The 21,839-nt window shown below is 40.8% G+C and overlaps 1 protein-coding gene across 1 annotated transcript; it reads right to left on the bottom strand.

The window, feature by feature from the left end:
• Positions 1-2,841: 2,841 nt before the first annotated feature.
• On the bottom strand, positions 2,842-20,801 carry BFSP1 (beaded filament structural protein 1). The gene is made up of 8 exons (XM_005496049.3): positions 20,167-20,801; positions 14,006-14,066; positions 11,001-11,096; positions 10,090-10,182; positions 9,292-9,399; positions 6,932-7,152; positions 5,558-5,643; positions 2,842-4,253 (listed from the first exon to the last, which is right to left on the bottom strand). Exons 1-8 carry the CDS (start codon positions 20,535-20,537, stop codon positions 3,319-3,321), a joined length of 1,971 nt encoding a protein of 656 aa, XP_005496106.2. The 5' UTR covers positions 20,538-20,801; the 3' UTR covers positions 2,842-3,318.
• Positions 20,802-21,839: the final 1,038 nt, after the last annotated feature.

The raw sequence follows: 21,839 nt of genomic DNA, 5'->3' as shown, positions 1-21,839 counted from the left end.
TCACAATAATTAGTGAAAGTGGTGAATTTTTATATAATTATATATATAAAATTACATTTATATACAATATAGAGATCTACTTCAAATTCTTGTGGATTTTTGGTTCAAGGGATCACTCAAAAATATGTCCAGGTAGACTGAGTTTTTATGGTATTGCTGATGTAAAAGAAAGTTAATTTTTTAGTATTTATAATAAAAGGGAAAATTAAGCTCATGATGCAAAATAGGTGAGCCCTGTGATGATGTTTTATAATATCAGTAAAATAAAGAGCTGTTATAAACTGGCAGGTCCTATCATCATTGCTTGTCTGAAGGTACACAGGAGGTAAAATGCTGCTCTCAGTGTGATGACTTCCTACTTCTCGGCTTTTTACACGGCTAAAGAAATTTGTATCCTGCATACTGGATACAGAGAAGATAAAGATTTGATAGCAGCAGATTACGAATAAAGTATTTTATGTTAACTGTGAAACTCTGTCACACAAGATTCATGCCACAGGCTGGGAGGAGCTTTTTTTAAATTTACTTGGCATTATTTTCATGGTTCAAACCCATTGGCTCCAAGGTCAGCGCTGCAAAGGCAGCAGCAGTGCAGGTGCTGAGCTGCACTGGGAGAAGGATGATCAAGAACAGAGGCTGTTAGTTTTGCACTTCAGCTCATAAGCAGCTCTGGTCCTAAGGAAATGCTACAGCAGATTTTTTTCCTCTGCTGTTTGGAGCACTTTGATTCACATTAAGTCCCCTGTTTCCCTTTTCATCTCTACTTCCCCCCCCCATAACTTTTGGGTACTTTTTAGCTCCTTTGTTTCCATGGCAGAAAGTACATTTCGTTTTATAATACTCTGTCATGTCTGCAGCAGTACAATCTGGCAGGGAACCTCCTGATCTAGTTCTGGTCACCTCAGAAGTGAGAATGTGCCTGTAGAAACCTGATTCTCATTCCAGTCTCTTGTTGAATAGATGTTTGCAACTATTTTACCATGAGACTTTAGCATTTAAACACTTCATTGAGAATCTGCATTTAATGTAGAGGTTAGCTCCTAAAATTACGAGATTTACTATGCACTTCAGTAAGGTCACTATTAACCAGATACTACTAGTGGTTTTCTATGTAAATTTCATGCAAATATACAGAAAGTTTAGAGATTGTAGCAGAATCTGGCCCTCACCTCTTCTTAGTCCTTGAGTTCTGCTGGTTGCTACTCAGGCAATGCAGTATGTAATTTCCTTCAGCAGTAAGTGCCATCAAACGAGCTTTAGGAGCAGTTCTTACACCACACTGAAATGCTGAGCAAGGGTTACGGCCATCATAAACCAGGTCTGGGTCAGCAGCCAGTGGTGACACCACTGCACAAAAAGGATTAAGGTGGTGGAGGTATTCACACACTGGACACCTCACCCAGGCTGTCCTGACATTGCCTTCTTGCTATTGAATGAGGCTTTTTGTATTTTGAACATTGGGTCCACTGTATTGCAGTGAAATCAGATGGACTGGGAGAGGGGAAAGAATATCCAGTTCCAACCAGGTACTGCCTGATCCTGTTTATACTCTGCTTTGTGACAGAATTATTAAACAGACTGTCTGTTGCTGCAATGAGGATAGGTTTTTGGGGTTTTTTTTGTTTAGCTTGCAGCAGTCAAATTCTTTCAGCAGCAGTTATTCTGGGCAGTTGCTACCACGTGACCAGAGTCCAGCCTGCATAGGCATTGATAAATTCCTTCTCTGCAGTTATTTACACTGCTAATATATTAAACTGAAAAGGAACATGCTCTAGTAAGCCATGTCTGGAATAAACTCCCACAGCATTCCAATAAACCAGCATCAACAAAAAGTCCTGACTAAAATTGTGACTGTGAGAGTCACCTCTCCCTGTTTCAAAGAATAAGGTGCAACTTTACCAGACATAACAATCACAAGAGATCAGATGCTACACCTGTGCTGAACCTCATGAATGAAATAACAAAACTCAACATATTATTGAAGGAAAGCCTTGGGTGCTGTGAGGAGTTCCTGAAGCTCAGACTTGTCAGCTCAAATGGCTTTTAACCTTACTTTCTTGCAGCTGACAGGAGTTAAAAGGCAGAAAGGCACAACAATGCTGGAAGCTGAAATGAAAACTTAGAACTGGCATTGGATTGAACAAGAAATTTGTAGAGACTAATCTAGTACCACCCTTCAGTAAGTCTTGGGCTTTAGTGTGATCATTCGTGTGCCTGGAGTAAAGCTGAGGCCTAAATGGTGTATGAACACTTTAGGTAGAGCTCATTATTTACACACATACGCACACATTTACACACATTTCTCTGATTTTTAATTTGTGGGATTTTGTTTATTTTCTTGAGCTGAAGGTTTCTGGGAGCTGCAAGACTGTTGTTGCTGCAAGCGTTTCTTTTTGCTTCCCCAGGCATGGGAAGGTGGAAAGGCACTGCTTATTCCAACAATCCTGTGGAGCTCCATGTGACTGCAGGTGACAGGAGTGAGACAGGATCCTGTGGCAGTATGAAACTCTATAGTCCAAGGAAATACTTAAAAAGAAAATACCTAAATACTCAGTATTTGGCTGCACTCTGCTCAAAAGCTTGTTGGCATTCATAAGTACATCAGTTGTGTTGGTGAAGGACAAATAATAGCTTTTGTAAGGGAGATCTCCCTTCAGGGAGATTTATTCTGAGAAGATCTGCAGTAAGAGCTTATCTTGAATACAGGAAGTTTGTCTTTATTGCCAAAAAGAAAGGTCTGCCAAGCTCATTGCTATTTAAAGACTTTTAAAGGGAGATTTTTGGAATAGATTATTTAAGAGGAATCCAGCTCTTTCCCTGGACAAACTGCTGCACCAGTCAGGTGATGTTTACAAGTAGGATCTGTTTACAAGTAGGGTCTGTGAGTCAATGTTATAGGCAAAATAAACCCACAGTGAGTATCTTTGGCAGAAGGCAAAACTTTTATTAAATGAACCAGATGTCACAAGTTAACATTTGCAGCTATCTCAAAGATGGGGGGATCATACAGCAGTTGAAGGAGCAGTAGAGGAACATGCAAATTTGTCCTGGATACTGTGGAAAGCCAGGCAGCTCTGTCATAATACTTTCTTCCCATGTGTTCTAATCATGAAAATGAGTTGCATAGGATGTGCCCTGGAGAGCGCTAATGGTTGTTGCACCAAAGGTGAGCCTACATCAGACAGAATTGCCATCAAAGTTTCAATCTGTTCCATACCAAACAGCAAAAATCTCACTACTGTATCATTCGGTCAGGAAAAAAACACAGTCATTTAATAACTATGCCAGACAAATTGACTATCAGAGGGTATGTGTCACTTAAGAGCCTTTGTCACCTAGTTTCTTCTTGCTTGTCTTCTCTATCATTGTCTCAACAATCATTGCTGTCTCTTCATATGTCTGAATTTTGTCATCTGAAAACTTCTCAATGGACTCCACCACCTCCACCTTCTCATAGCTCATAGAGCCAGGTAAGGCTGCTTCCCTGAACAAAAGGCCCTGTTTATCTTCTCGGTCATATTCTGTCTCTCGAAGGAGTCCTGGCTCAGTTGGGCTTATCAGACCAGAGGAAGTAACTGTCTCAGGCTCAGAGATGTCTGGGTACTTTGTGATTTGCTCAATTTTTCCTCTTGCTTTTTTCCCCCATTCAAGCACATCTTCTTTCCCCTCCTCTCTCTGTTCAAACTCTTCTCTCCTTTCACAGATTTCGCCTTTCTCTTTTTCTGGTGGTTCGGCAGGTTCTGGGAGCTCTGGTATGGACTCCACATCACCCCCATTCATCACCTTCCCATTGCCAGTGGAAACTGTGATCCCCCCACCAGCAGGAATAGAGGGGGCCAGGATGCATGGTTCTTCATAGCCTTCCTCCCCTGTCACCAGCACATAACGCCCTTTGGGATGGGCATCAGACTTAGCCTCTGGTCTCTTGTGGACTCTTATTTTCTCCCTCATAATATTACACAATTTATCAAAGGCTTTACTTATCTGGGCTCCATCAGGTACGTCCTCTGGGCCCATTTCTTTTTCATCAAATTCTGATCCTTCTTGCTCAGGTTCACACCTGACTGAGCCTTCATGCCTAAACTCCATCTGATCTTGGTCAAAACCTTCCAGAGTTCTTTCGTACATTCTTTCAGGCGAGTGGCTGTCGGTTATGTCTTTTGACATCAGCTCCTTTTTCCTGGCAATTTTCTTTGTCAGGCCTTTTTGTCTGGGCTTTATACTGGCAATGTCTTGCATGGCCTGGGTGATATCTAAAAAAATTCAAAGCAAAGGGAACAACAAACAGTGCTTGAATACAGTCACTGCAAATGCTAGAGCTGCCTCTTGCCTTCACCGCTGCAGGTGGAAAGCCTTTGTATCCCAGGGGCCTAAAAGAGAGCCAGACACCTTGACTCCTGACAATTTGGAGTATGGGGACAGATACTGAAAGTCATGTCAGGAGGGAGCAGCAGTGGCTGGTGGTCACAGAGCTGAGAAGCCACCCATCTACAATGGTATCACTCAGACACTGTCACTGAGCTCTTAGAACCCCCTGATTCCAATCTCCTGGGCAATCAATAGGCACAGATCCCATGAGAGCTTAGCAGCAGCAGGAGCATAGGCAAGGTATGATTTCCATGGCATGAGCAGCTAGAGCAGAGGAGACAGGGGTTGATACTGGTAATTACAAGAACAAGAGGACAGACAGATATTAACATACTTTCCCCAAGGCAGCTGTTTTGTCCCCTGCCACAATACAGTAACACACATGAAATACGATGCTTGTCATGCAGGAGAAATCAGTGGTGTGTCTAGAGCCAGGCCAAATCCTCAGCATGTATAAAATACCATTTTGCATGACAGTAATTATTTACAGCTGCTGAGGGTCTGGCCTCAGGCATGTTGGACCTATTTAATATAAAACTGCTACAGTTCACACAGCAGTTAGAAAAATTACAGCTGCATTACAAAAACATGCCTCATACGATGGTTTGTCTCTGTTCTCAAGGCAGTTTGTCATTATTGAAACCGCAGTGAGCCTTGGATTTAAGTCAACCCATATGTTAGAACCTATCACATCAATTCCTTTGTTAAGAGCAGTCTTTCTCATTTAAGCCTGGCCATTTCCTTGTCAGCAGGTTTACAAGCATCCTAATTCTAACAAGCCAACATACAACATAGAGAAAACATAATTCATAGGAAAACAGGCCTCAAAAATGGCCTGTGGCACTCAACACACCTTGGTGCTCTTTGCACATCACTAAAGTGCAAACAAACTCAGAATGAGTCAACACAAAACCTGCAGCTCTTTCCACCATTTCAGATGCCTTTTGATTTTACTCTTGATTGGCCTAAGTAGTAAACTGCAGAAATTAGCAAAGAAATGGTTTTACTTGTGGTTTTGGCCTTTGACAGCTTGTCTCAGGGACAGTCGAGGTAAGCTGAAATGGTTGCATTTTCAAGCCTGTAGTCAGGCTGTCGTGACTGGTGGCCATATTAAAGACAGATGGACAAACTGCTTAAAATGCAATGATGCTTCTCCTGACACACACAGAAAGACACATCACAGGTTTACCTCTTCCCCTCGAAGCCTGAGGCTGGGCAGGTCGATAAATCTGTGTGAAGAGTGTGACTGGGGTTCCTGCTATAGCAGAGTTTAACCTGTGGAGAATATGTGTATCCATGAGTTCTCTCACAATTTCAGCAAGTGAAATTGTGCAAAATTAAGCTCAGAGGTTAAAAAAATGTACTTCTCTGTGGTGAGGAGTCAAAAAGAATGATGGGAATCTGTTTCTTGTCTGAGGAAAATCAAGACAGCCACAGCACCTTCACAGGAGTGAGGCTGGTTTTTGCCAGCAGGAGATATGGGATACTCCAGTAAGTAAAGTACACCAGTAATTACAACATGTAGCTACAGCTTTGCATTTAGCATGGCACTTTGAAGAGATGGTAGGTTTTTAGATGGGAAAACAGTCAATCCAAGCCTACCAGAGGTCAGCAAGAAATGTAAATCCACTTTTACCATGCTGGCTGGCAAAATAGGAAATTTGGAGCAGTCTTCCTTGGAAAACATTCAAGGAGTCAGTAGTATTAAGGGTTAAAAATTAAAATTGAGAGGCAGGCCTATTGCAAAACAGTTACTGTATCTTTGGCCTCCCCAGTCTGCTCTGCTGGAATTTGAGATATTTTGTCCTGTCAGAGACCCTGTGTCAATATGATTTTTGGCACTGAGAATTACTCTGTTAAGGCACTTCTAACTAGAACTCAGTGTCCAAAATTAGACCCTGAAAATTAATTAAATTCCCATTCCCCACACATAGGATGGACTATTAAGTGAGTGTTCTTCCCCTGGATCTTCTGCACAGCCCAGAGCAGTAGTTTGAGTGCTTAGGGGTCTGGCTCTGCTGCTGTGAAAGATCCTTTTGTCCACTGTGGCTGATGGTGGACATTAGAGGGAGACATTGGTCCTCTGTGGGTTTAAGCGCAACCCAAATCCCTGCCAGTTTCTTGTATTTTTCGTCTTTCTCCCCATGCCCAAGGAATGGCTTTGCTGGGAAGAATGCTTTGCTTTACAAGGCATTTGCTTTGTTTGCACCCTCCAAAAATCAACTTGCCGTTAGTGTTGAACAAGTGTCACCAACACCCAGTCTGAGGAGAGGATGTTCAGATTGATTTGTGTGCTCCTGACCTCTGTACACTGATGCCAGGACAGCATATGGAAAGGAGACTGCAAGGACAAGAAAGCCCAAAATGGCACTGATCCTTTCCTTGGCAGAAGTTTCACCAGATTTTGCATCTATTTCGATTTCTATCCCTAGATATCTACACCAGTGAAAGGTGTGAAAATGCTATAGCTTTGGGTGAATCAAATGTCCTTAAACATACATTTTTCAAATGAGAAAAAAGAGATCCCTGGTCCCTTTGTGATTGCCCAGAAATCCAGGCTTACCGGCTGTCCTCATTCTCGATGATCCGTTTGTACCTTTCCAGCTCATTCTCCAGGGACTGCTGGTAGATCACCAGCTGGCGGCAGTCAGTGGTGTACTTCTCCAAGATTCTCTCAGCCTCCTCTATCCCCTTCCTAAGGTTTTCAATCTGCTCATTGTAAAGCTGAATTTCATCATCATAACTCTCCTGGGTGTTTTTAATTGCTTGCTCCAGCATGGTTGTCTGGTAAATAAAATTGGTGGTGAAAGAAGCACCTTTGAAAAATTCACCATCCCCATATTTTAAGCATAATGAAAGGCAAGTCATGCTTTATTACAATGTGATGCTGCACTGCTAAAACACAGGAGCAATTTCACTACCTTTGTTCAGTTATTCAAAAAGCAGTAACATCACATTGGGCAGGGCCTAACATGGACAGTAAAAGTTCTTAACTGGGAAGATGAGCTTAAGAAATACCCACTCCTCCTTTTCTGTGCTCTGCAGACAGGGAAAATAAGACCAAAAGTCACATTTTAAACCAAGAACTCTTCTTTAGAATTCAATTCCTCAGGCTTTTTACTTCAGCGATAAAACCAATGAGCATATCAACCAGGAGGTGGCAAAAGTCGCTTTCCAAAAATAAAGGCTGAGTTTCAGGTGGGATATTTCACCCTGTAAATCTCCTCTCACTTTCTTCTGCTATTTTTAGCTATATATTATAGTTATTTTGTCACTTTTTTCCCCTACTTTTCAGAGATGAACTCACAAAAAGTTAATGGAGGAATAAGTGACTAATGAATTCTTCAATAATTGATTTATTTCTATATGCTTCAGGCAAGACAAAAAAAATACTTTTAAGAGGCTAAATACTTAATATAGAAGTGATGTCCCTTGTCATTAGTTTGGTTATGTTGCAGTGTATGAATAGACAGAGACTCTTCTGTTCAGTGCTCATGGAGTGGGGCCCCTGACCTCTTGGGCACATGGCTGTCAGGTCCACAAACAGGAAAGCAAAGACACTTGATGACACCTCAGTCATCAGATCCAGCCTTCACCATCACAGGCTACTGTGTTACTGACCTGCACTCATAAAGGTATTTCACTCTTGTAATCTCAAGGCACAAGAATGAATGAATGAATAATCTATTTCTAAATGGATGGAAAGATTTTATTTTGAAAGCAGCACGATTAATTCCTAAAAGACTGCCTCTCTCCACCTGCCAGCAGAAGGCTGATTTCCTCCCCTTTTACTTGATATTGATTCACTATCTCATCCCCATATTGATTCCTGTCCATCCCAGAGTGCATGTGTCCTTTCCACCAAAGCATCAGATGTGAGAAATAGAGACCAAGGAAAATACACTGTCCTGACCCTAATGAAAGAAGTTATGCCCAGGAAGTTATGAGCTGCTATGGCTGTCCAAAGGAGTTCAAAATCCCACCAAATGATGCTTTTGTCAATATTTCATTCCTCTCACCTGGATGGACAACTTGAGGCAAAAAGGAAGCTGTACTTGGGGTCATTCTCCACCCCATCTGCTAAAAAATATTCAACTGCATGGAGGTAGAGATGCCATTGGCAACTATTAAGATCTGGTTTCTATCCACTGCAGCCTTCAGCTGCTCCTCCACCTCCTGCCACCCTCAGTCCTGCACTGCACTCAGGTTTGCAGGCACTGGCTGGAGACAGAAGGTTGATTTAGGGCAGGTTTGGCTGGGAGATGGGCAAGGACAACTAGTCAAAGTCTTTTTGCAACTCAGAGCTTGGCAAAAAGCACATGGTTTTTCCTGCTGGTCCAAGCACAGGAGAGATGCTGGCTTAATGCTTAGTAGTGACATGGATGAAGGCAGAAAGCCAAATGTAGCTCAATAGCCCTCTCATTTTTTTCTCCCCACACCAGTTCTTCCCACAGCAAGCTTAGCATTGGATGTGGCAGTGATAGAAAGGACTGGGCAGAGCCCTGAGGGTTCCCCATCAGTTTTTTTGAAGCCTATTTCCAGCCAGAACTCAGCAAGTAAGAAAGTCATAGGAGCCCTGTGGAACTTTTCCATTCATAATGTCCTGCTGATTCAGTCCTGCAGGAATTCAGTTGCATTGTGGAAATGTTCCCTCATCAGTCCCTCTGATAAGCAAAGATAGCTTCATTGCACCTACAGTACCTACAGCTCACCCTGGCCAACTAAACCTGACAATTTGTTTCATTGAGAGAATGGGAATGAAACAGCTGAAGAAAAAGATGGAAATCTAAAAGGAAAACACACCTCCAAGTCCACCAAGTTAACATAACCATGTTAAAGCTGTGTTAGAGGTTTTACCAAGTGACCATAAAAAAAGCAGTTCATGAGCAACATGGTTGTGTTTATGGCTTGTGATTCCAATACCTCTGTCTGGAGCTTGTATTTCTGTGCCTGTAGCTGGCAGAGGATGCTCTTATATTCCTCCAGCTGGCTCTGCAGAACAGGGATCCTCCTCTCTGCTATCAGTTTTTCCTGGTTGGAAGAAAACAATGTGTGTATTGGAAATTATGTTTCACTCCTAAAAAGAGCCAAAAGAAATTGCACTACTGGAAATAAACTGTGAAGACAAATAGAAAATGGCAAAAGACAGATAAAAGATGGGGATTGAACCTCAAGCCAAATTCTGTTGAATGGTAGCACGGCTTTAAGAATAAAGATATCAGATACCAGGTCTGTAACAGTGCAGCTTAGACCCTGTAAACCTGTTCACATCTTCTTCCAAATAATGAACATTCCTGCCATAGCCACTCATATTGATGGAAATCATCAAGTTTTCATCTAGTCTGTATCAATTAATTTCATTAAAATTTTCACCACATCTCACCCCTGCAGGATAAGATTTCCTTTCTCTTAAAATATTCATATATCCTGCCAGCTCCTCTTCAGAGAAGAAGCACAACTACTTCAAATATCTTTGTACCACACATTTTTGGAACAAATATATATGCTGGAGTGCACCTGACAAACCTAATCTCTCTTTCCTCATTGATACAGTTTTTCAAAACTACAGTAAATTTTTTTCTCCCATGTTCACTACTCAGTACTTACACATTGTTTTCACCTAACCTTGGAGCAGAAGTTAAAGGATCTGGGACACTTCAGGTGTAAACATTATCTCTTTCTTACTTAGAGCTGCATATACTTCCCAACAGCAATACTTGCCTCACATATGCCAGTGGTTATTGGGGACACGCGAGGAGTTGTCTGGATGATCTGCTGCAAGACATTGACATAGGTCTGGATTTCCATAAGGTTCTGTGATAAAATAAAAATATTTTCATTCGAAAATGCCATAGTAAGGTAGACATTTCCATGAACTCCTGAGGCTTATTTTTAGATACGTGATTCTTTTAGCCCATAAAAGTCCAATTCTAAAGTCCAATTCCAGTCAAGTTCAGGCTTGGGTTTGGAATGCAACTTACAACTGCTTTTGAGTGCAGGAGTGCTAGCAGTTTCATCATACTGAGGGTATATTACAGACTTTTGTTCATAGTTTTAATATATACAGTTCATAGTTTTAATTGAAGATTCCATTCCATTTCCAATTTCATAAGAGATTTTCAAAATAAGAATCACAAATATCTTTTCATGTGGCATGAAAAAAATAGTAACTTTTTTCAAAAGCAGAAAATATGGGACAGTGGCCTGATTCTAAGACCCACAGTTCTCCCAGGAAAAAGGCAAAAAATGTTAAAGTCAGCTGCAGAGGAATCATACATTCACAGGCATATGCCTGCTGATTAACTGGAGTGTCCTCTCCCAAATAATTGGATGATGAAAGCAACAGCTTCCTTAGCATGAAATATAAGACAGCTTGACCAGCACTTTGGGTTGAACCATGACACCAGGTTGACAAATTCAAGACTCTGCTACAGCTGTAGTTACTGGACCCTGAGAAGTATGTTTGGGTGCTGGAAACCATCTGGGTTGTTGTGCCACTGAAAATAAATAGTGCTATATGCACCTACCAAAACATAAATGCAATTTGCTTAAATTTGCCACCATTTGATCATGGAGAAGGGCCAAGTTCCACATCTATCTCTACAAGGAAAACAGCAACTTCATCCAGTTACCTTCTTGTATCTGTCCTTTGTAGCATTGATGTCATCCTGCAGGAACTGGGACTCAATTTGCAGCTCCAGGTTGCACAGCAAGGCCTCATCAGCTTCCTGCAATGCAGAGACACGTGGCATGGCGGTATGTACGGCTGGAATGCCAAAACCACAGGAGGCCCACAGGCACTGCATGAGTCACTGTGCACATGGAGCAGTCTGCCTGAAGTGTAAGAGCCTACTGTAACATACAACAGTATCATGAAAACAACAAACAGGAGCCATGTTATTCACCATGCCCTGCACAAATGTAATTTACAATGGAGTTTGGCACTGGCACTGTCAAAATAATGCTGGGTACCAAGTAGTAGATGTTTGAAATACCAGATTTTAATATCAAAATCTTGAAATGGTGGATGAATCTTAAACAAATGACATCAGCATTGATTTCTCTAGTGTCATGACAAGATCTGAGGTATCCTGATGCCTTTTTAAGATACCTAGTAAAGAAGTCCTTCTAAAAACCCAGGATGATCTGCAGTATTTGCACTCTCTTTGGTATGTTCTCAAATACTATAAATATTTGCCAGTTTGGAGCCATTTCTGGCAACAAAAACGACATTTGACCAAGTTTAGAAAAAATCACTTTTCTGCATAAGTTTATAATGCTTTGGAATTTGCAAAGACAAAAGTTCCTAACATCCAATTAGTTCAAAGAACAAACCATATAACTAGTAACCATGATCTCAGAGTATGCAGGTATGAGTGACACTGATCTTTAAATCTAATGAAATCTCCATTTCTGTTCAAAGGCTTAATTTAGATTTTTCCGATGTTCTGTTATTTAACAAAAAACATGGAATTTAGGGTAATTTCTCTGGAACTTGGCAATGTATTTTACAAATATGTGAGAGTAGTCATACATTTTATTTTTCTATTTAATGCATTATTTCTTTAATTTTTGAGAAAGCATCTTAAAACATTTTAACTGTATCTTCCTTGCAATTCTATAAAATGTGCCAGGTCCTCCGCCAATTTGCAATTTGCCTCAAGAAAGTCTTGCTTTGTGCATTTAGCTTAAAGAATAAAAAAAGAAGTATTTGAAGGCACCTCTTTCAAAATACCCATGTGCCATTATCAGCTGTAAAAATACCTCAGTGAGTGAATCACAGGTTGCAAACAAACCATTGAGATTTGTGGATGCAGCACATGACTGGTAGAAGAGGATTTTTCCTTTTGCATGCATACAGCACGCGCTGTTCAAAAAATGTGTAGATGTTGGCTGTCTTATTGTGCTGCTAAACCTCCCAGGCACAGAACTCTCCAGCAGGCTCTGCTTTGTGATCCAGGGGCTGATTCAGACACATCCAACCCAGCATATTCAGAGCCAACCATCAGGAATGCCTGCTGCTTTTCTGCACTCCTCTCTCGTCCTATTGAGAGGAGGATCAGCAGGACAATGGCCATGTTGGGAGGTTTGGGAGGGAGCCAAAAAAAGCCCCCAGGCCCTTAGATAATAACTATAAGCAAATATTTTTGCATGTGATAAAAAAAGCAGTTTTTGGCTTTCAAAATATTCCCTCAGAGGGGAAAAATACTTCTGCTTTTATTCCATGCTTTCAAAGAGACCAGCTTCCTTGATGGAGTTGTGTATCAGAACAGTGCAGTGTCTACACATTTTCTTTTGAACTTTGCTAATCACTTAGCTTCTGAAAAGACATTCTGCTTTATTTTATGATTCCAGAACACTGGTCCATGTGCAGATGCAATATTTTCATTACCATGGAAGAGAAATTATTTAGATCTCTCCAGAACCAGTATTTTCCCAGCTGTCAGATAATGAGTTTGCACCTGCACATGCAGGTTTTCGGGCCACATCTTGGGTCCTCTACAGAAAACCATCTGTATTTCCTCCAGCACTTGGTGCTCCCAGTGCCAGGAGCTGCTGCAACAGGGGTGTCCAGGGACATCCTGGGATAAAAAACGTCCTTGTGCCTCAAGATTTGGTGAACTGTGCCTAGGGTTGGTGAATGATTTCAATTTTCTTTAGCTGCAGATTCATTGAGAGGAACTGTGAAGACAGACTTACCTGCTCCAACAACCCCTTACAAAAGAGTTACCTTCACAAATTTTTTTAAGGGTTTGCAAGTTGTTCAAGAACAGAGTGTTCTGGAAAATAGAACTGATGTGGGATGTCAAGAGCTCACTGAAGACAGAAATGCTAAAATGCACTTTCTGTCTTTTCTTAATATAAAACATGTTCTTAATATAAAACATTGATATGACAATGCTCCAGCAGATCAGGTCCAGCCAATCGTAGCAAGGAAATAAAAAAATAATCTCTATTTAATCCATCTTTAATTGTTTTCCAATACAGAAGATGAACGATAGCCTGTGCAAAGTAGAACTGGGGAAAGATATTATGTTCTTCACCCAGATGAAGACTAGCAGTGAGAGAGGATGAATCAAGATTTTTCAGTTTCACAGACCTGGTTTGGAAACTTTCAAAATACTTCAGCCAACTACTGTCTTTCTCTGAGCTGTGTATTATATTAAATGTTGTTATTTTTATTATTGCTTTTCCCATGGTATTAGTTTAAGAACTATATTGATGTAAAAGGAACAAACCAAGGGGAGTGGCAGTGTCTCTCTTGTTTGGAAACCTAATGGGAAGCTGAGGGTCTGTCCTGGGAAGGGCTGACCATATCCTGCAAGGGACTAAGGAGTTTTGAGATATTCCAGGCTTCAAAACATGGACTTAACCAGCAATTTTTCATGGCATGGTTATCATTAGTGACTGTATTTTAATACAGTAGCTATGTTTAAAAAGCGTAGGGAAAAGGTATGCACATGCCAAGGCTCAGACACTTACATAGGGAGGGGGAGGATGGAGAAGGGCATAATGACAAGAAACACCTTGCTCTGACATTTTATATTCCCACTGCTTCTTCAAAGTAGCTCGCTGTAGTAAATGAAACCAAAGGAAAAGATTGTACACCTTTCCCCTGGCATTTTCCCAGACTCACTTTATTAAGGTGCTCCAGGGTTTCTTTTAGCCTCTGCTGATACTCACGTTCATTTCTATACCTACAAGTAGAGAAAAGGAGATAGAGTTCAGTGGTTCATCCCTCTGCAAACTGCATTTTTATCTGCACTGTCATGCACAATATATGCTTCACGTTAAAGGAGAATATGAATCTTGAAAGGGCCCAAAAGATTTATTAATGCATTAGCATTAATTATTTTTTGGTCCCAGATGCTGCGGGTAATTTCAGAATTGCCTAAATTCTTGTCTTCAGCTTATGTAACAGAATACAATGAAATGCCATATATTTGCTATCACTTTTTTACAGAATGCTCAAGAATAGACTATCTACAATAAAAGCATATGCCATTGGTGTTGAACTATAGTGACAGCCATTCAACAGTGATTACTCTGTGAGGATTTGCTACAATGGCACATGAACATTTAATTACATTGTTCTTGGTTTTCTATTATACCTGTTGTTGTTCAATAAGCACTTTAATGACAGACACATTAAACATAATGATTGCAATTTTACATACTGACCATGTAGGAAAGATGTTGGATTAGGATGCTTAGATGGATCAAGCTTTGTGTCCCCTTTAATGGTAATTTGTATATTAGCTTGGTCAACAAGTGAGCCTTAGTAAGGACTGCATTTAACCAGCTATTCTTATGCTTTTATAAAACATGCATGAAGTGCATGTTCCTGGTGCTGGATGTATAATGTGTTTATGTTAGGCTTGAGGAAACAGCACATTTTCTTTAAGAATTAGGGCTCCACATTTGTATGTAAATAGAATTATCTTCTAGAAATTCTTTTTAGCCACAGAGTACAAAATTAAATTGTTGATTATTGTAATTTATTCCCTTCCTTAAGTAAACCTCATATGAAATGTTCAACAGTAGATGTGGCTTAATGGGACTCAATTAAAAACAGACAAACAAGAAAGCAAACAAAAAAGCCCCTCAAAAATCACCAGTCAGAAGCAACTTTGGCAATGAGACTTTGCCATTGGTACTGAACAAGTGACTTATCAAAATCCAACAGCAGCAGAAATACAATCCTAACCCTTTAAGTTTAACACTTTACTTTTCCTAAAATAATAGATGTAGAGAGATATAAAAAAACTATCATTATCATACTTTCTACAAGAAACACTCTGGTAGGTGACAAGTCAGTTCTGGTGATTAGGATCCTTCATTTGCAATAAAAGCAATGGACACCAGTACAAGCCAAAATTCAGAACTGAACATAAGTTCCTGTCTGTCTTCTGAAATCATTGCTCCAGCCCATATGTGCTGGTGATTTCAAAGGGATTTGCTTCAATCAACAGGGAACTTGACAGCTCCTGGACTGAGCACATCAAGGATCAAGATATAATGATAATGTCAACCTCAGTTCTTCCTTTTCATCTCCTGAATGACGAACAACCAACATTATTCTCATCTCTTTCAACACATACTGAAAAACTGAGTGGATGATGTCACTCACAAACTAACCAGGACCACAAAGGAAGAACTTGACAGAACAAGTAAATGGATTTAACCTAGTGCTCTGGTTTACAAAGTTCTTCTGAAATCCCATAATATTAGTAGGGTTGGTCACTGGTCTGTTTTCAATTCTTACATGAACAGCAAAGAATCAAGTGAAAATGATGAGGTTTTATTTTATTATCACTCCAACAAATTGCTGAAAAAACAATGTCCTTTTTTGCCAATAAGTACTAACATCAGTTTCACGTCCAAGGCTAGAATATTTTTCAGCTTCAGAAGTGAAATTGCCTTTGTTTCAGGTGTTTACCAAGTAGCTCAATTCCAGCCAGTTTTCTATTTATTTAAAAAAGAAATTTTATGCACTTGACAGTAAACAGTTTCCTAACTTTGATATTTTCTGATAGCTGAACAAGAATGAAGCATATTGTGGCATCTTGTGAAAATCAAATACAAGTTACAATAAAAGGCTGGTTTTCTACTCACAGTAATATACAACCATCTGATGGATTCAGTGTATAAACCTCAGCCCTAATATAATTCAGATGTCCCTCATTGCTAGATCCTCACTCAAAAGATTTTTCAGTTACTAAAATATTCAGCTACATTTTCCTTTACTCTCAAATAACCCAAATATATGCTGTGCCACACAGCTGTAAATCCACCTGGCAGCTTGAGAGAATTAGTATTGCATGATTATCCTTTGAAGAAGAATTCCTTTCAAGTGATGTTAAATATTTTCCAGAAGATCAGTGCAAAAGTGCTATGGACCTCTTTGAAATGCTTCAGAGACCTCAGCATGCCTCTGTGCCTGCTGAAATGTATTTGTAAGAGCAATGGCTGAAGAGTCACAACCCTGTTATGCTTCAAAGTTGATTTTGATGTTCAGTAATTAGCTAGTCATGTCCAAAAATTTTTTATTAGATGGTTGCTGATCAGACATTCCTGGAGCTTAAGAGCTTTTAAGTTATTTTGCTTCATTTAAAAAAAAAATAAAAAGAAAAAGAAATTAAAAAAAAAAAACACCCCAAACCCAACAAAACATGAACCTCCTCACCTAGTCAGGTAGCTTTAGGTCGGCAACAAATGCTTTTGGACTGTTGAAAGAAAAGGGATGTTAACTGGCTTGGGGTGGTTTTTTTGTTGTTGTTTTTTTTTTTTGTTGTTTTTTTTTTTTTTTTTTTTTTTTTGTTTTGTTTTTTTGTTTTTTTTTTGCATTGGGGAAAAGAACGGAGGGGAGGAAGTTGCCAGGCTCAAAGAAAGCAGATCTGAGGATTAAAGATTTCAATCCCTTTTTCTTTTTGGATTCTGCCTCCACTGCAGTGCAAGGGCTCGCTCCCCTCCAAAGAGGAAACAAGAACAGTCCATCCCAGCAATGCACAATGGCCATATACTCAATTTGGCATCAAAGCTGAGCCTTTCATCTGAAGGAAAACGTTGAATCTGTTGAATCCTACTGAAAGATAATAGCACCTCTGGGTGACTACCTTTGTCATTTTCTCTTTCCCTGATGCACTTCACTAACCTTCTCTCAACAGACAGCAGCAATTTGGGCGCCAAGGACAGCACAGACTGTGAAAGAGAGGTCCTACAAGGATGATGGACAGGCCAGTAATATTTGTTATCAAGAGTCATAACCTGAATGCTCAGATGAGCCCAGGAGGGTTGTGTTTTGCTGATTTATGAACAGATTCTACCTGTGATATCAAGAAGCCACTGCTGAACAGCTGACAGCCACAGGACAATATTCTTGCAGATTGCGGAGAGTGTGGAGGGCAGGCAGTTGATCCTCATCTTAGCTGCAGCAGGATAAAGTCCTTCCTATCACTAGAGAAGCAGCATCAGTGCCAAGAAAATCCCTGCAGACCGGGCTGGAAGGCAGCTTTGTCAGTGGAGCCTCCATATCCTAGCTATTGCATTTACCACTTCTTTTCATTTTCTCACACGTGTTGGGTCTCTACTGTAGCCCCAAGGGTGTTAGCTCATCAGAGTATCACCACACAGCAATCTTCTTCTGGAGAACACTGTGCCAATTACTGTGTCCAGGGAACCATATTGCATGTTCAAAACTCACTGCGTTTGCAGTGCACAAATTTTTTAAATAAACAATTGCTTAGCAAGACTTTTAATTTCTGAAGTCCATTAATCCTGTTCAGTCAAGGCCACTAAAATCTGGATTCCGGCATCTTTCCCAACATCATGGAGAGAGAAATACCATCCTGTCCCACAGCCAGATGCAATGTTGCTATAATGGTGGTGGTGAATAAAAGTAGCATAATTAGTCTTTTTATGAGATGCATCCACACTATTCCCAGCATTGATTTTTTTTTTTTTTTTTTTTTTTTGGCGCAACTTCAAGAGAAAGAATTCTTCCCTGTTACAGAATCTGAACTATTAATTAATGAGAAAAGCTATGAATGTGACCATAGAGAATTTTAAAATAAATTTTAATATAAGTTCTACTTTTTAATGGTTCATGAACATTTAATTGCACAGACCCAGTAGTCCTAGGCCCTACTCTGTCTAAATGCAACTTTAAAAGGTCTATTTATATAAATGTAGCTTAAAACATTTGCTTAGATATAAATCTATTTCCTCAATAGTGAAGGTGAGTGAAAGAATGGGTTGTAAGAGTCAAAATTCTTTGCATTAGTGAAGGACACAGACATTTGTCAATTAATTGATTCAAAAGCTCCCTCTAAGAGATTTTGTTAATCCCAGTGCACCAAAAGCTTTATGGTTCAAGTTGCAGCATGAAACCTACAGTGCCTGTTGCCAATGGAATGCAGACTCAGGGGGGAGAGCAGGTCTTCAGCACAGGAATGTTTCTGGTTTCAGCAGCCCCTAATAGGGCACAAAAGATTATTCCTCCCATACTTTGTTTAGGGAGCTTTGTTTATAACTTTCAGGTACTGAAATCAGAACTATCAGATGGCAGAGCACATGTTACCAGAGCAGTGGTATTGTTTTAAAACCTGCAACTCAAAACCATCCCAAGTTTTTCAGACACTGAAGAAATGTTCATGTCTCTCTTCTAGACAAATTCAGCAGCTCCCAATGAAAAAAAACCTCACCAAACTTCACTTGTTGATGTAAACCAATTGGTGAAATTTGGTTACAAAGCAGCCACTGTCTTTCCATTGTCATGGCCCTGTGTATCTTTAATTTTTAAATTGTATTTTTTGGCTTGAATTTAGCCAAAGTTTCCTTCTTACTTTTGTTTACAGCTGCTGAGTGAGCATCCCAGGATTGTACAACAAAGCACCACCATTTTTTTCTAGGAAGCCACTAACTACCCCTTTAGCAGGTCCTAGATCTTGCTTTCTGAAAGTACTGCCCTTTTTCTGGGTGTTGTCTCCTCATCTGGATTTTCAATGCCCTGTATTATTCCCCGCCTATTTACAGTTTGGTTAGAGCAGGTTTAATAAAAGTAAATTACTTTGTGTCACATTACTAATCCTGTACTATTCACATAGATTTTTAACTAATATGCAGCTAGAAAATTAAGTACGGAGTGCAGTCAAATAGTCATGGGCACTGTGTAATAAAAACACATGAGCAAGTACCGGAGTCAACACCTAAATTACAGCATTGACTCATAGTTGAATTTCCTGCTCATAAATATTGGAATACAGTTCTGCCTAATCAGGTGCTTATTACCCACTGACATGGAATCAGGACATTATGGAAATCTGACCACTGGCAGCAATAAGCCTCAGTGCACCTGGATGGGCTATTCTCTCCTGTCACATGAAAGAGAGATCAGGGCTTGGCATTTCTATAGGTATGCTGTAGCTCACAGTCCCCATGCAGATGTTCATTTGGCAACCTGGCAAATTTTCATGGGTGAAGTAGTCAGATAGATATTTTTGGGGGTAAAAATCCCTAAGTAACAGGAGGATTAAACTCTTTTGTCCTATGAGCAATGCTCACCAACTCTTGTGTAATTAAGCCATGTAACCAAAATTGCGTGTTGCTGGAGGGAAGGCACTCATCTCCATCAGCATGTGAGGCTCCTGCCCTTTGAATTATGGTGGCACAGAAGTTAAAGAGGTGAAATTAGGGGAAGCCTATTCTTATTCTTTCAGTAGCATGGGATGGAAATAAAAAATGCAAAGAAGAATAGGAGGGCAAATTTTACACACCAGGAAAAAGTATATCTCCCTTCTTTTCATGACACATCACAGATGTGGTTGGCACAGACTGGCTCAGGTGCTTCATAATGGCTGTAAATAAGAGTTTCTCAGAGACATCCTGCATATTTCAGGAGAGTTTTGCCATTGTGTAACTCTGGGCAGCTCAGACACAAGACTTGCTTTGAGGCACCTGGTAGTCAAATAGGGTTATTTCATCTTTGCAGTTCAGAGCACAGTCCTCGTAAGAACAACAGCAGCTGACATGTGCCAGGGCTGCTGCTGTGGAATGGAGAGGACATTTTCCCATCTAGGAGCAGTGAGACCGTAAAAGGCAGAGCTGCGGCTCCCTAAGTCCTGATACCTTACTTTTCACCTTACATGGGCTTACATGCTGTCCTTCTTGACAAGTCTGATACACACGGAGAGGCATCACCCATGCACAAGAAGTAGCTGGTGACACCAAACCCATACTTATTACAAAGATTAACTATGGAAATGACACCACTCATCTTCCATGGATTGTAAGCCTTACTTGTTGCAGTATTCATCAAGCATGCGCTGGGCATCCTTCTCCTCCCGCTCCAGCTTGGCTCGGTCAGAAGCCAGCTCCCTCATTCGTTGCCGGTTGAACTCAATCTGCCCAGCAAATGCTTCATCCAAGCCCACCAGCTCATCCATGCGCTGGAAGGTCTCCAGTTGCTTGCGCAGGATGGTATTGCGCTGTTCCAGCACACGCGCCCGGTTGATGTAGCTTGCAAAGCGCTCGTTGAGCTCCTGCAGGTTCTCCAAGCCCCGGGCTTGGGCCAAACTGTCAAATTCTGGGGAGCCTCGTAGCTCATCATAGGCATCTGACCGCTCGTACTTCTCCTTGCGTACCTCACGGAGGAAGCTGCTCCTGTACATGGCTTCAGAGGGGCTGTGCAGTGCCGGCGTCCCCTCTTGTGTGCCTGCCTGTCTCTCCAGTTTGAATCTGAATTACGTCTGGGGGGTTTGGGGAAGAAGAACTGAACATAATCCCCCCCTCCCAGATGATCAGGACTTGTCTCCAGGGTGGTTTGTGGCACTAAAGGCATCATCTGCGGGAGTGAACTAAATAAATCCCAATGGCCCCGCCTTGGAGCTGCCCATCCAGGCGTCAGCAGTTCAGAGGAGGGGCGGGTACAGAAGGGCTAGGGGCTTTTCTTTTCAAGCATTGCAATCGTGTACAGCCAGGATAAAAGAGAGCAACGTCCAGCTTTCACCCGGTGGATTAAAGCATTATCCATGGAAAACAAAACAACTGCTTTGCAGTTTTAAAGGCTGAGCTCAAAGCCTTTCATGACTGTGCTGGGGGGAGAGCTTTGTCCCATGTGGGTGTCCCTAGGGCTGTGCACAGAGGCCTTCTGCTGAGAGAGGATTTTGGTGTGAGTAGATGGCAGCCCTTGATTTTTGTTATTTGACAGTTTTGTGATCATTTAGAATGATGGGATAGTATTTAAAAATTAATATGACTCCATCTCCATGGGCAAGATTTGGTCATTTGGTTCTCACTTCAGGCTTCATGTCAGGCTTTTCTGAAGGTTAATTCTACCTGGCATGAGAAGCACCCAAGCAGCAGTGGTACTAAAACCTCTGGCTTAACAAAGCCTCTTTGGGAAGCCACTTTCTTTGGGTATAGCCAAAAGCCAGGTCACCTCATGACTTGGTGGACTTTCCATATTATCCCAGGGGGAGCCACCATTCTCCCTTCACTTCCACCATAATGGAGTCTTGTGTGCTGCCATTCCCTAAGAGGCTTTAATTTCCCCTCGATGCATCTCCTCTAGTATTTTTTTCCTGTCTTTCATTTTGAAAAATTCTATTTCTTGGATGTGATCTTCCTTGATCTACTTGCCCAGACAGAAAGCCCAACACCAAGCCACTCCAATTTTGAGATCTCTGTTAATAATTTATATAAAAGTCAATTTCACTCCTATAATGGTCATATCTTAAATGAATACTTAAATCTCATGTATTTTGAAGCCCAACAGATCACAAGGCACTGATGGCAAGTACCGAGGTGAAGAAAGAAGTTGGTGCTCAGGTGACTCCAAAAAGTTCAACTTCAAAAAGAAAGTTTGGTTTCTCTGCTACTAAATCTGAGTCAAAAGGGAAAAATGTTCATTAGACATTTCCTATATATTTCTTCTTTTGCTTCAGATTATTTGGAAGTGCCATGGGGAAAGA

Source organism: Zonotrichia albicollis, chromosome 3, assembly GCF_047830755.1.
Source record: "Zonotrichia albicollis isolate bZonAlb1 chromosome 3, bZonAlb1.hap1, whole genome shotgun sequence".
NCBI lineage: Eukaryota > Metazoa > Chordata > Aves > Passeriformes > Passerellidae > Zonotrichia > Zonotrichia albicollis.
This window is presented reverse-complemented; position numbering and strand designations above follow the sequence as displayed.